This window comes from Chiloscyllium plagiosum, chromosome 34 (assembly GCF_004010195.1).
Source record: "Chiloscyllium plagiosum isolate BGI_BamShark_2017 chromosome 34, ASM401019v2, whole genome shotgun sequence".
Taxonomy (NCBI): Eukaryota; Metazoa; Chordata; class Chondrichthyes; order Orectolobiformes; family Hemiscylliidae; genus Chiloscyllium; species Chiloscyllium plagiosum.
In genome coordinates, this window is record NC_057743.1 from 32,179,081 (window position 1) to 32,190,765 (window position 11,685).

The 11,685-nt window shown below is 44.6% G+C and overlaps 1 protein-coding gene across 3 annotated transcripts in view; it reads left to right on the top strand.

The window, feature by feature from the left end:
• Positions 1-11,685, top strand: part of espn (espin) — a 190,758-nt gene that overhangs the window by 55,544 nt on the left and 123,529 nt on the right. For all 3 annotated transcript variants that reach the window (XM_043676085.1, XM_043676084.1, XM_043676086.1), the window contains exons 6-7: positions 3,145-3,364; positions 8,416-8,684. In XM_043676085.1, coding sequence (XP_043532020.1) covers positions 3,145-3,364; positions 8,416-8,684 — 489 coding nt within the window. The remainder of the gene's footprint in view (positions 1-3,144; positions 3,365-8,415; positions 8,685-11,685) is intronic.

Here is an 11,685-nt window from a genome sequence, read left to right on the forward strand (position 1 = left end):
ATATAGATAGAGTTAATGGTAGTTGTCTTTTCCTTGGATGGGGGATTTCAAGGCTCTGGGGCACATTGTTAAGGTGAGAAGGGAGAGGTTTAAAAAAGGAATGAGGGGCAAATGTTTTGCACAGAGGGTGGTTTGACTGTGGAATGAATTTCTTGAGGTTGAGGGTACAATTACAACATTTAAAAGACATTTGGATGGACACATGAATAGGAAAGATTTGAAGAGATATAGGCCAGCATCAGGCAGGTGGGACCAGTTTAATTTGGGATTATGGTTGGCATGGACTGGTTGGACAAAAGGGTCTGTTTCTGACTCTATGACTCTACGATAACCACTTGGTTCCTCTCTGTGAGGAAGGGACATGGACACTGTGCACTCAATCATAGCCAAGGAAAAAGGCATCAAATAGAAATTACAGAGCATCCTTGATGGCACACAGAACTGCTTCTCGTTCAAAACATTTCTGCTATTTAACATGCGAAGCAGCATTGCACTCTCTGTATTCATGCACACAGTTTACTGTTGGATTGTAGCATTCTCAAAGGATTAAAACAAGGGGAAGGTTCATGCTGCCTGCCCCATTGGAGAACAGGACCATTCTTTGCACTGACCTCGTAGACGGGTTGTGTTGATCAGTAGCCAAGCTGCAACTTGTTTTTTTTTTATGGTACACAAGCGAGCAAAGCAGCCTGTGGAAGGCAAATGATCGAGTTCCTCTCTTCAGTTGTGACAGCCTCAGCAATGAAGGTGTTAAAGACCGAAGCAGGTCATGTGGTGCCCAAAAAAACTGGTCACAAAAGGCCTAATTATTTTGCCATGATTCCCTAAGGGAGCATTCTGTGTGCTTCCTGAGGACATACAGGTGGATTAAGTATTGTCTCACACGTATATGGAATCTCTGGCTCTAACTTGGACCAGACTAGATTGCAAAGGAACACGCTTTCTCTTGCAAGTTTTCAGTATTCAGCACGCTATGGGCAATGTAAGCAACTTTTTGTTTGACTTTTTCCTTTGGGTGGTGAAGATACTTTTATGGAAATAGTTTAATTGATGAACTAAAGGTAGGCCAGGTTAACTTTTAAGAAGATTGTCTTTTTCAGCTGGAGCTGCGAGGTTCTGATTTAATATTTTAAAATCTTAAGATGGAGAGAGCAAGCCTGTTTGTGTAACGTAGTGGTTGTAGAGTGTAATGTTTTAAGACTGAATTCAGCACTGTAACAAAGGCTACATTGACTCGTTGGTGAATTTCTGTCTGAGGCATTGGCAGGTCTTGTAGCTGGAGAGTTCTACCATTATTCTCACTGTAGTAGAAGATCCTAATTTTAAACAATTTTAATAATTTGTGATCATGTTGGAATTGGACATACTTGACTGTCAGCATGTAAGATTTTGATAGGGTCCATTCACACTGTCCTGACCAATATTTATCTCTCAATGAACAGCACAGTAATAGAAAATGTTGTCGTGATGACCTAGCTGTCTCTGGGAGCTTTCAGTGCACAAATTGATAGTGACTTTTCAAACAGTATAATAGTGACTGCGCTTCAAAATTGTTTCACTATCTGCAAAGCACTTTGAGATGCCTGGGCCATGAAATACGCTGTATAAATTCAGATCTTAAATTTTTTAAGAAAGTAGTACATATATCTACGCAACTTGCTGTTTGCAAAAATGTTTTTAAAATGTAACCAGTAGAATATGGGCGGCCCGGTGGCCCAGTGGTTAGCACTGCTGCCTCGCAGCGCCAGAGACCCGGGTTCAATTCCCGCCTCAGGCGACTGACTGTGTGGAGTTTGCACGTTCTCCCAGTGTCTGTGTGGGTTTCCTCCGGGTGCTCCGGTTTCCTCCCACAGTCCAAAGATGTGCAGATCAGGTGAATTGGCCATGCTAAATTGCCCGTAGTGTTAATTAAGGGGTAAATGTAGGGTTATGGGTGGGTTGCGCTTCGGCGGGTTGGTGTGGACTTGTTGGGCCGAAGGGCCTGTTTCCACACTGTAATCTAATCTAATCTAAAATGTAATATGCAAGGCTTCTGTGTGTTCTGCTTTCAAGCACTGCATATATTTCTTTAGCGATGGAAAATATAAGAATTTGGCTGTATTCAAATGCAGCCTCATGAGTTTTCTGTCAGGGAGCCATGTGAGTGGGTGCAGCAATTGATCTCATAGCCCATGGTATAGGGAGGGTAAAATCGATGAGGATTTCCTATTCCTGGTCAATATTCATTGGACTACTCAATCCTGGCCACTGTTCAGTGGGAGTTGTTCCCCTGGTCACTACTTAGTAAACTAGTAATTCCTGGTCAATATTCAGTGGATTGTTGTTCCTGGTCACTAATTAGTGAACTAATCATTCCTGGTCAATATTCAGTGGACTAGTCATTTCTGGTCACTACTCAGTAGTTGATACTGGCCATTATTCAGTAACTAGTTCTTCCTGGTCACTATTTAGTGGATTAGTCAATCCTAGTCACTCGTCAGTTACCGAAAGATCTTGGATGCTATTTAGTAGGTTGATCGATCCTAGTCAATATTCAGTGAATTAGTCGATCCTGGTCATTATTCAATAGTTGATCCTAGTCACTAGTCAGTCACCAATAGATCCTCGTCACAATTTAGTGGGTTAGTCGATCTTGCTCACTCTTCAGTCAGCAGTAGACCATGTACCCTGCCTGAGTAGATGGATTCTTTCTGCACTGAAACGTCTGACAGAAGGTGTGTGTCTGTATGGATGGTAAGATTGGACTCAGCTTGATGTCCAAACACAGTTAGTTCTGAAACACGTGTGAAGAATGAGACTGTAGCTGAAAATGTGTTGCTGGAAAAGCACAGCAGGTCAAGCAGCATGAGAATCGACGTTTCGGGTATGAGCCTTTTTTCAGGAAGAAAGGGCTGCGGCTCATACCCGAAACGTCAATTCTCCTGCTCCTTGGATGCTGCCTGACCTGCTGCGCTTTTCCAGCAACACATTTGCAGCTTTGATCTCCAGCATCTGCAGTCCTCACTTTCTCCAAGAATGAGACTGTACCCTTGAAGAGTGACTGAGTGCACATCCAGAACAGAGTGGCCAGGAACAAGGAGCTCTGCACTGGCAGAGACTGCAGCTTGAATTGCCATTGACCATCATCTTTTTGTCTTCTTTCAGAGTGTGGAACACCGGGTCTTGTCTCGAGACCCGTCTGTGGATCTTGAATACAAGCAGATTGACTCAGGACTGTCGTCCCCCAACACCACTCTCTCATCGCAGCAGCAAGCCAGGTTTGACTCAGGTTCACCGTCCAGCACTCTGTCCAACTACGACTCCTGCCACTCGAGCCAGTCCAGTACGAGAGAGAAGAGGATCAGTCGGCAGGGCGCAGGGCAAGGTGATGTGTCGGGGCAGTAACTGGTCTCACTGAGTGGCTAAAGACACTGGAATAATGTGTTCACATCTGGGTCTTACCCAGGACATCAAGAGCTCAGACAGAGCGCAGAGGAGCTTTACCCAGTGGTGGGGGAGTGGAGAAGCTGGAGTTGTTCATTTCTGAACAGGGAGCATAAACAAGAGATTTGAGAGCAGTATTCAAACTTGTGAAAGGTTTTGACAATGAGGAGCTGGGGGAGAGGGGACAGGGAGGACATCCAGAGCTCGCAGGTTTAAGGGGATTCGGAAAACATACTAGAGGTGATGCGAGCAAAGATTTTTATTTTCCCAGTTATTATGGTGATCTGGTATGCACTGTCTGAAAGATATCAGTTTCAATAGTAATTTATAAATGGGGAATTTAATGGGGAGGTGATGGCCCAGTGGTACTATAGTTAAACTGTTAATCTGGAAACTCAGCGAATGTTCAAGAGACCTGGATTTGAATCCCATCGCTGCAGATGGTAGAATTTGACTAAAAATCTGAATTTTTGAAATTCTGATCTGAAAAATGTGAAGTTTAATAAAAATCTGGAATTAAGAGTCCCCTGATGACCACATGACAACAATTGCCAATTGTTGGAAAAATCTTGAGGGAAGGAAGCTGCCATCCTTACCTAGTCTGGCCTACATGTGGCTCCTGACCCACAACAATGACTTAGCTGCCCTCTGGGCCATTAGGGATGAGCAATAAATGCTGACCTAACCAGTGACGCCCTCATCTGATGAATGAATTTTTAAAAATCGGATATACAGTATACATGAAGTGAAGACATTTTGAGCTATAGTAGAGGAGCTATTTTTTATTCTTGCATGTGATGTGGGTGTCACTGACAAGGTCAGCATTTGCTGCAGAATAACCTGTCTCTGTGCTGCTTAACTCTGTCACTTGATGAACACCTCTGCAACCATTAAAGAGTTAAAATTTAGAATCAAGTACTGTTAGCAGGCCACCTTGCTCTCATGTCTCATGGTAGTGCTTTTAATTTGAACAAAAATTTATTTTTGAAATATTGCTGTACAGGTGGCAAGATAGTAAAAACATGCAATTGAAATGTTTGTGCCCCATAAGTCATTACAAACATTGCAGGTGCATTGGCTGTTGCAGTTGGATAATGAGGCTCTGCTTCCATCTAGTGGTAGTATGAAAGATTACAGTCACCATCGCATGAGTAACTTGAGTATAGGTTTGCTTATGTCAGAGTCATAGAGATGTACTGCACGGAAACAGATCCTTCGGTCCAACACGTCCACGCCGACCAGAAATCCAAATTAATCTAGTCCCATTTGGTTCATATCTCTCGAAACCCTTCCTATTCATTTACCCATCCAGAAGCCTTTTAAATGTTTTAATTGTAGCAGCCTCCACTACTTCCTCTGGCAGCTCATTCCACACATGCACCACTCTCTGCATGAAAAAGTTGCCCCTTCAGTCTCTTTTCAATTTTTCCCTTCTTACCTTCTTACCTCTAGTTTTGTGCTGTGCCACCCTGGGGAAAATACCTTGTCTATTTACCATATCTATTCCCCTCATGATTTTATAAACCTCTGTAAGATCACCACTCAGCCTCTGACACTCCAGGAAAAACAGCCCCAGCCTCTTCAGTCTCTCCGTAAAGTGAAACCCTTCAATCCTGGCAACATCCTCGTAATTGTTTTCTGAACCACTTCACATTTCACAGCATCCTTCCTATTAGTAGGGAGACCAGAACTAAGGAGGAGAAAGTGAGGACTGCAGATGCTGGAGATCAAAGTTGAAACTTTATTGCTGGAACAGCACAGCAGGTCAGGCAGCATCCAGGGAACAGGAGATTCGACGTTTCGGGCACAGGCCCTTCTTCAGGAAGACCAGAACTAAACACAGTATTCCAAAAGTGGCTTAACCTGTATCAACTCAAAGTTATTTGATGCTTGAAAATAATTGGAATGATCTTCTATGAATTGAACCATTTCATTCATTCAGCATGGAGGACTTTTTTGGAACAATTTCCATTGAAATGAGCGACAACTTTGAGCAGTGAATTGTGGTGCTGCCCTTGCCATAGCATCTAATGTTGTTAGTCTTACAGATGTTAAGGCTGGATATACAAATTGAGTAACTTCCATTTATACTTTTTTACAGAGTGAATACAAACATTTCAGTATGCAAGTAGTGCTGTCATGTTGAGCCCAGTACCTTCAGGAGTTCATTCTGTCCTGGCAACCAGCCCAACCTTTTCTCCTCTGGCTTAATGATACTTTGCACTTTATATCTGAAATGTTTGAAGCAAGGGAGAGTTGCAGCGTTGAATGCAACTTAAAGTAGGGAGTGACAACAGAGCTCTTAAAATCTTGTGTTGTACGAAATATTCAATTATTTAAACAGGAAACGTGTTCACCTGAAGGATGGTATCAGTGTCAGAAAAGGAGTTTAGTTTCTTCCTTCTTTCCTTGCTGGCTGTGTCCCTTTATTGAGGTAGTGATGTATGCTGGGGCCCAGTTGCACAGTCAGTATTAGTAACAGCAGAACATTGAGGGGACATCACACTAGGGCCTCATTATTCATTGGCTTCATATTGGCTGGGCTGCTCCCAGTCAGAGCTACCTCGACCAAGTTTGTTACCCTATTTTTTCTTGTTCAGGTGTACATAAGCCTTTGTTTATTTTATTCATTTATGAGATAGAGTGTCACTAGCTGGGCCAGCATTTAGTACCCATCCCTAATTACCCAGAGGGCTGTTAAGAGTCAACCACACATTGCTGTGGGTCTGGAGTCACATGTAGGCCAGTCCTGAAGAAGGGTTACACCTGAAATGTCGACTTCTCCACCTCCTGATGCGTTTTTCTAGCCTCCTGCCTGTCGATACCAGATCAGGTAAAGATGGCAGCTTCCTTCGCTAAAGGACATTAGTGAACAGGATGGTTTTTTTCTAACAATCGATTCATGGTCATCATTAGATTCTTAAATCCAGATATTTATTGAATTCGAATTCCATTAAATGCTGTGATGGGATTCGAACCTAGGCCCCCAGTACATTACCTGGGTCCCTGGATTAACAGTCCAGCACTAATACCACGAGGCCATTGCCTCCCCTTAGTTACTCATTCGAAAGATACGGCATTACAATCCCTAATTGCCCTTCAAAGAGCAGTGCCAAGCTGCCTTCTTGAAATGCCGCAGACTCTGTAGGTAGAGGTAGTGCCTCACGGCTGGGAGGACAGCAGTATCTGGATCTTGACACCTGCAGCTGGTATAATCTGAGAAAGATTACAAGTCAAATTCATGGGATTGCTTATCTCTGTCACTAGCTGGTCAGACCAATGAGCTTTAAAAGGAAGACCTGTGGGTTCTGCCTGATGTCAAGTGGGAAACTGATTTCACAATAGTACATTCAATACCTCCACTTGCCCTAAAGGGCCACAGAGTACTTCTGTGATACAGTGATGTGGGAAATACAATTGTTTCTGTAATGTGGGAAATTCAGCCGCCAATTTGCACCCAACAAGCTCCCACAATCATCAGTGAAGTGAATGACCAGTTTGTGGGACTGGGTGAGGGTCAGATATTGGTTTGGTCATCAGGGAGAATCCGAGATGACAGACATGGCCTTTGGTTTAGAGCTGATTTGAAAAACAGGGCTGTGACAGTGCAGCACACTCTCAGTACCAAACTGTCAACTCTAGGTCACACACTCAAGTTTCAAGAGTTGAATGTGAACCTGATTTAGAGGAGAGTGAGAGTTACCTACTAAGTCAAGGCTGACCCATCATTTTACTTTTGCAGTTTGAGACGAGTCCGGGGGAGCAGGCACTTAGTGAGACATCCTGTTTTACATAATAACTGGGAGTTTTGGAGTGCGGCTAATGTCATATTTCAGAGAGTTCTACTCAAATTATTTGCTCCCAAGCTTCCTTATATTGATATTATTAAGACATAGTGAGGGGAGACAATGGTGTAGACGTGGTGCCATCAGATTAGTAATTTGGCAAACCCAGATTATTGCTCTGGGGACATGGGCGCTTGCAGGAGCTACCAACGTGGGATATTCGGCCAACCACAACAGCAGCTAAGTTAATGAATCGCGAATATAGGGCTCTTGATGATAACCATGACAACTGATATCCGGAAGGAAATCTGTCATCCAGCCTAGTCTAGTGTCCAGCCCCCACAGCAATACCCACATTGACCAGAAACTGAATTGGACTGGTCACATCATTACAAGAACAGGTCAGAGGTTAGGAATCTTATTGTGAGTAACTCACCTCCTGACTCCCCAAAGCCTGTCCACCATCGACATGGCACAAGTCAGGAGTGTGTTGGAAGACACCTCACTTGCCTGGATGGGTGCAGCTCCAACAACATTTAAGAAGCTTGGCGTCATCAGCAGGCATTTGATTTACACTACATTCACTCCCTTCCACCTTCAACGTTCCGTAGCAGCAGTGTGTGCCATCCACAAGATGCACTGCAGAAATTAACCAATAGACGGCATCTTTCATACCCTTTCATAGACCACTTCCATCTCAAAGTACAAGGGCAGCAGATACAATGGGACATCACTCCTGCAAGTTCCCCTCTGACCCACTCGCCATCCTGATTTGCCATTCTTTCAGTGTCACTGGGTCATAACCCTGGAACTACTTCCTTAATGGCACTGTGGGTGTACCTACAGCACATGGAATGCAGTGGTTCACGAAAGCAATTCATTGTCACTTCTCAAGCGCAACTACGGATGGGCGACAGTTAAATTGAATTAGGTTTATTGTCACATATACTGAAATGAGTACAGAAAAACATTCACAAGTCACCACTTACAGTGCCATCTTAGTAACAACGTAACTAGGTACAGATTCTTCAAATCCAGATGCATGAAAAGTAAAGGAAAAAGAGCAAAGGTTAAGATATGTTGCTTGTATTGTTTTAAGATAAAGTCTTTTGAAGTTTGAGGGATAAACACAGTTGGTAGATTGCACGTGCTGTGAAAGTTGTTTCTGTGTTCCTCCCATATTCTGATGGTATTCCCTAATTCACAGGGCCAGCAACTGTTACGGAGATGGACACGTACATACACATGTTGAATCCTGAGGAGAGCCAACAGAAGGGCAAGGCAGCTGAAGGCACAGCCCTTCCCCCAGCCCCCACCTTTCCTGCACCAACTCCGCCAGTGACCTCTGACCCAACGCCCCCACCTCCCACTTACCCAGCACCAACCCCTCCGGAGGCAAACCCAACTTCAGAAAAGAACGTGGCCGTAAAGAGTCATCTTCGCCACTCCGAGAATGAAACGCCAAAAAGACATGAGGTGAGGATGCTACATTAATTACTATGGCAACCAGACATCAAATTACCAGCCATCATCCCATAATGGAATGAAGACGTGCCGAGCTGAATAACCCACGTTGATAGCTCCTGCAACGGCCAATTATCAATGTTTAGTTTAGTTACAGAAAAAACTAGGAACAGGAGTAGGCCATTTGGCCCTTTGCTCCTGTTGCACCATTCACTATAATCTTCTACCTCAGTACAGGTCAGGGATACAGACCATGCACAGGCAGATGGATTGTGTTGAGAATGGCATCATAGTTGCGCAGACATGATGTGCTGAAGATCCTGATACTGTGCTGAGGTTCTGTGTTCGATGTAATATCCATTTTCTCCCCATACCCCTTGTGCCTTCCTTCTGTGATTGAGACTTCTGCGGGTTCACTACCTTTGGATTGAAGAAATGTTTCTTTATCTCAGTCCTAAATGGTTTACCCTTTTCCCGAGTCTCTGTCCCTGGAAATCTTTTTCAGCTAGAGGTGGTGGGAATCTGGAACACACCCCCTGAGAGTAGTTGAGATGAGTAACCTCACAACCTTTAAAAAGTACTTGAATGAGTACTTGAAATGACATAACTTTCAAGGCTGTTACAACATTGAAAAGGCATCTGGATGGGTGTAGGAATAGGAAGGGGTTAGAGGGATATGGGCCAGGTATTGCCAAAGGGGACTAGATTAATGTAGAATATCTGGTCAGCACAGATGAGTTGGATCGACAGGTGTGTTTCTGTGCTGTCCATCTCTTTGACTCTCCTGCAGGAAAGTGAGACCAGTGTAGATTTAATGTAGCTGGTACAGACATGATGGGCTGAAGGGCCTACTCGATACAGTATATCGTTCTCTACTTATTTTTTCCTTTAAGAGAATGTGGGCATCTCTGGCTGGGCCAGCATTAATGGCCACCCCTAATTGTCCTTAAGAGGGGTTGATGAGTTGCCTTCCTGAACTGCTACAGTCTTTGGGGATGAGTTGGTGGTGGTGGGAAAAAATGATGGAGCATCATGGTAGTCATTGAGGATGCCAACTGGGACTCTGATTCAGGCTGTTTTAGTACTGTGCCAGAAACCTGATTGGCACACAGTCTGATGACAATTCCAGCCTAAAGTCTGCCCCATCTTGAGGGGGCAAAGACTGGGGAGGGAAGTGAAGAGTAGGGAGTGCAGCTGGGTTGTGAGAGAGACTGAGGGTAAGGGTATCTGGGCAATGGAGATTGTCATAACAAATGGAAGGCACAAAGCTCCATAGTTCTGAATTAACCATGATTATCAATTATATATCCACAAGCATCCACTTCCTGCACCACTGGAGCAGCAGTGTGTACTATCTACAAGATGCACTGCAGAACCTCACCAAAGATCCTCAGGTAGCACCTTCCAAACCCATGACCACTTCCATCTAGAAGAACAAGAGCAGCAGATACATGGGAACACAACCACCTTCAAGTTCCCCTCCAAGCAACTCACCATCCTGACTTGGAAAAATATCACCATTCCTTCACTGTTGCTGGGTCAAATTTTAGAGTTCCCTCCCTAATGGCATTGTGGGTCAAGGCAGAGCAGGTGGACTGCAGCAGTTCAAGAAGGCAGCTCACCACCACCTTCTCAAGGGCAACGAGAGAAGGGCAGTAAAATGTTAGCCCACATTCCACAAATGAATAAAGAAATTTATAACGTCAAATGCCAAGATTTACTTCAGCTTTTTTTTTCCTTAATAAATACTCCACATCCTGTCAAGATAACTTCAGTTCCAGACAGTTATTCGTTGCTAAAAATGAGTGGCAGTGTTGAGGGGAGGACACCCTTGTTCACTTTATCTTTACACGGCGTGTTGTTGACAGTGTAGCTGGGCTGCAGTTGGCCATGCCAAGTAGCTGCGATGAAATCAATTGCTGAACACATTTGGTTTGGTCACTGGGAACACTGGGCTGAGTTTTACAGCACCTCACGCAGTTGATCCAAGGTTTGGGAGGGGGAGTTGTGGTTCATTTCTTTTATGAGGGGTGACTTTGCAGTATCCTCCTCTGATCTGTCCCTCCTTACGTGGGGGTTGGGGTTGAATATGGCAGCCCACCCACCATTTTGAAGTAATACACTAGTGAGCTTGTTGCCATGACCCATTGATCAGAATTATCTGTTGTCCATGCAATGGCCTGGGCAGGCCACTTTTTTTTTTAAAGAAATCCACATAAAAGGCTGGTGGGTATGACCAATGGGGGATACCCTGTGCACCTCCCGACATAACCCCCACCTCAATTTGTCCCACCCACTGTGCCTTCAAAACCAGTCTCTCCTTGTCCCCTGTCTCCCACTCTATCATTGCCTTCCCATTCCATCCTAATTCAGCATAAACCCCTGGGAGGGTATGTTCCTCCTCTTCGTGCCCCTCCTTGCATTCCCAGCGGCACCCGTCACCCAGTCCTGGTCCTGTAGCTCTTGAGGGTGGCACTTGTTGGCACTGAGGAACAGGAGAGTTCCCTGGCTCACTTTGTTCATGTCGACGTTAGCCGGCTGCTATTGTCTGGTGAACCTTGCTGTGTGCAGGAGGCCTGCCTTTCTACATTTCTTCCAGGAGTCACGGACCAGCAGTATTCTTCCCACTGTAAAATCCAACTACTTCCATATCCGTCATCGCTTACCAGGTCAGAATGCAGAAGACAAACTGCACCTTCACCACTGTCTCGTTCTCTTTGAAATTTCTAGATTTCGGAGATCCCCTTGTCATTCCAAACTCCATATGAACCTCCTCCCACACGTCTTTGTCATCTGCCATCAACATATCCTTCCATTGCTTTCTCCTTGCTGTCTATATTGGGATCCTGCTGAACTTCATGTCAATATGGTGGCAGCTACCCTGAGGATATGATACGACACCATCCTCTCCTCCCTTCCCCAGTCCTGCACTACCCTCTCTTCCCCTTCCTTCTCCTCCACCACCCTCTCCTACCCTCCATTATTCTCTCCTCCTTCCCTTTCCCTTTCTTCT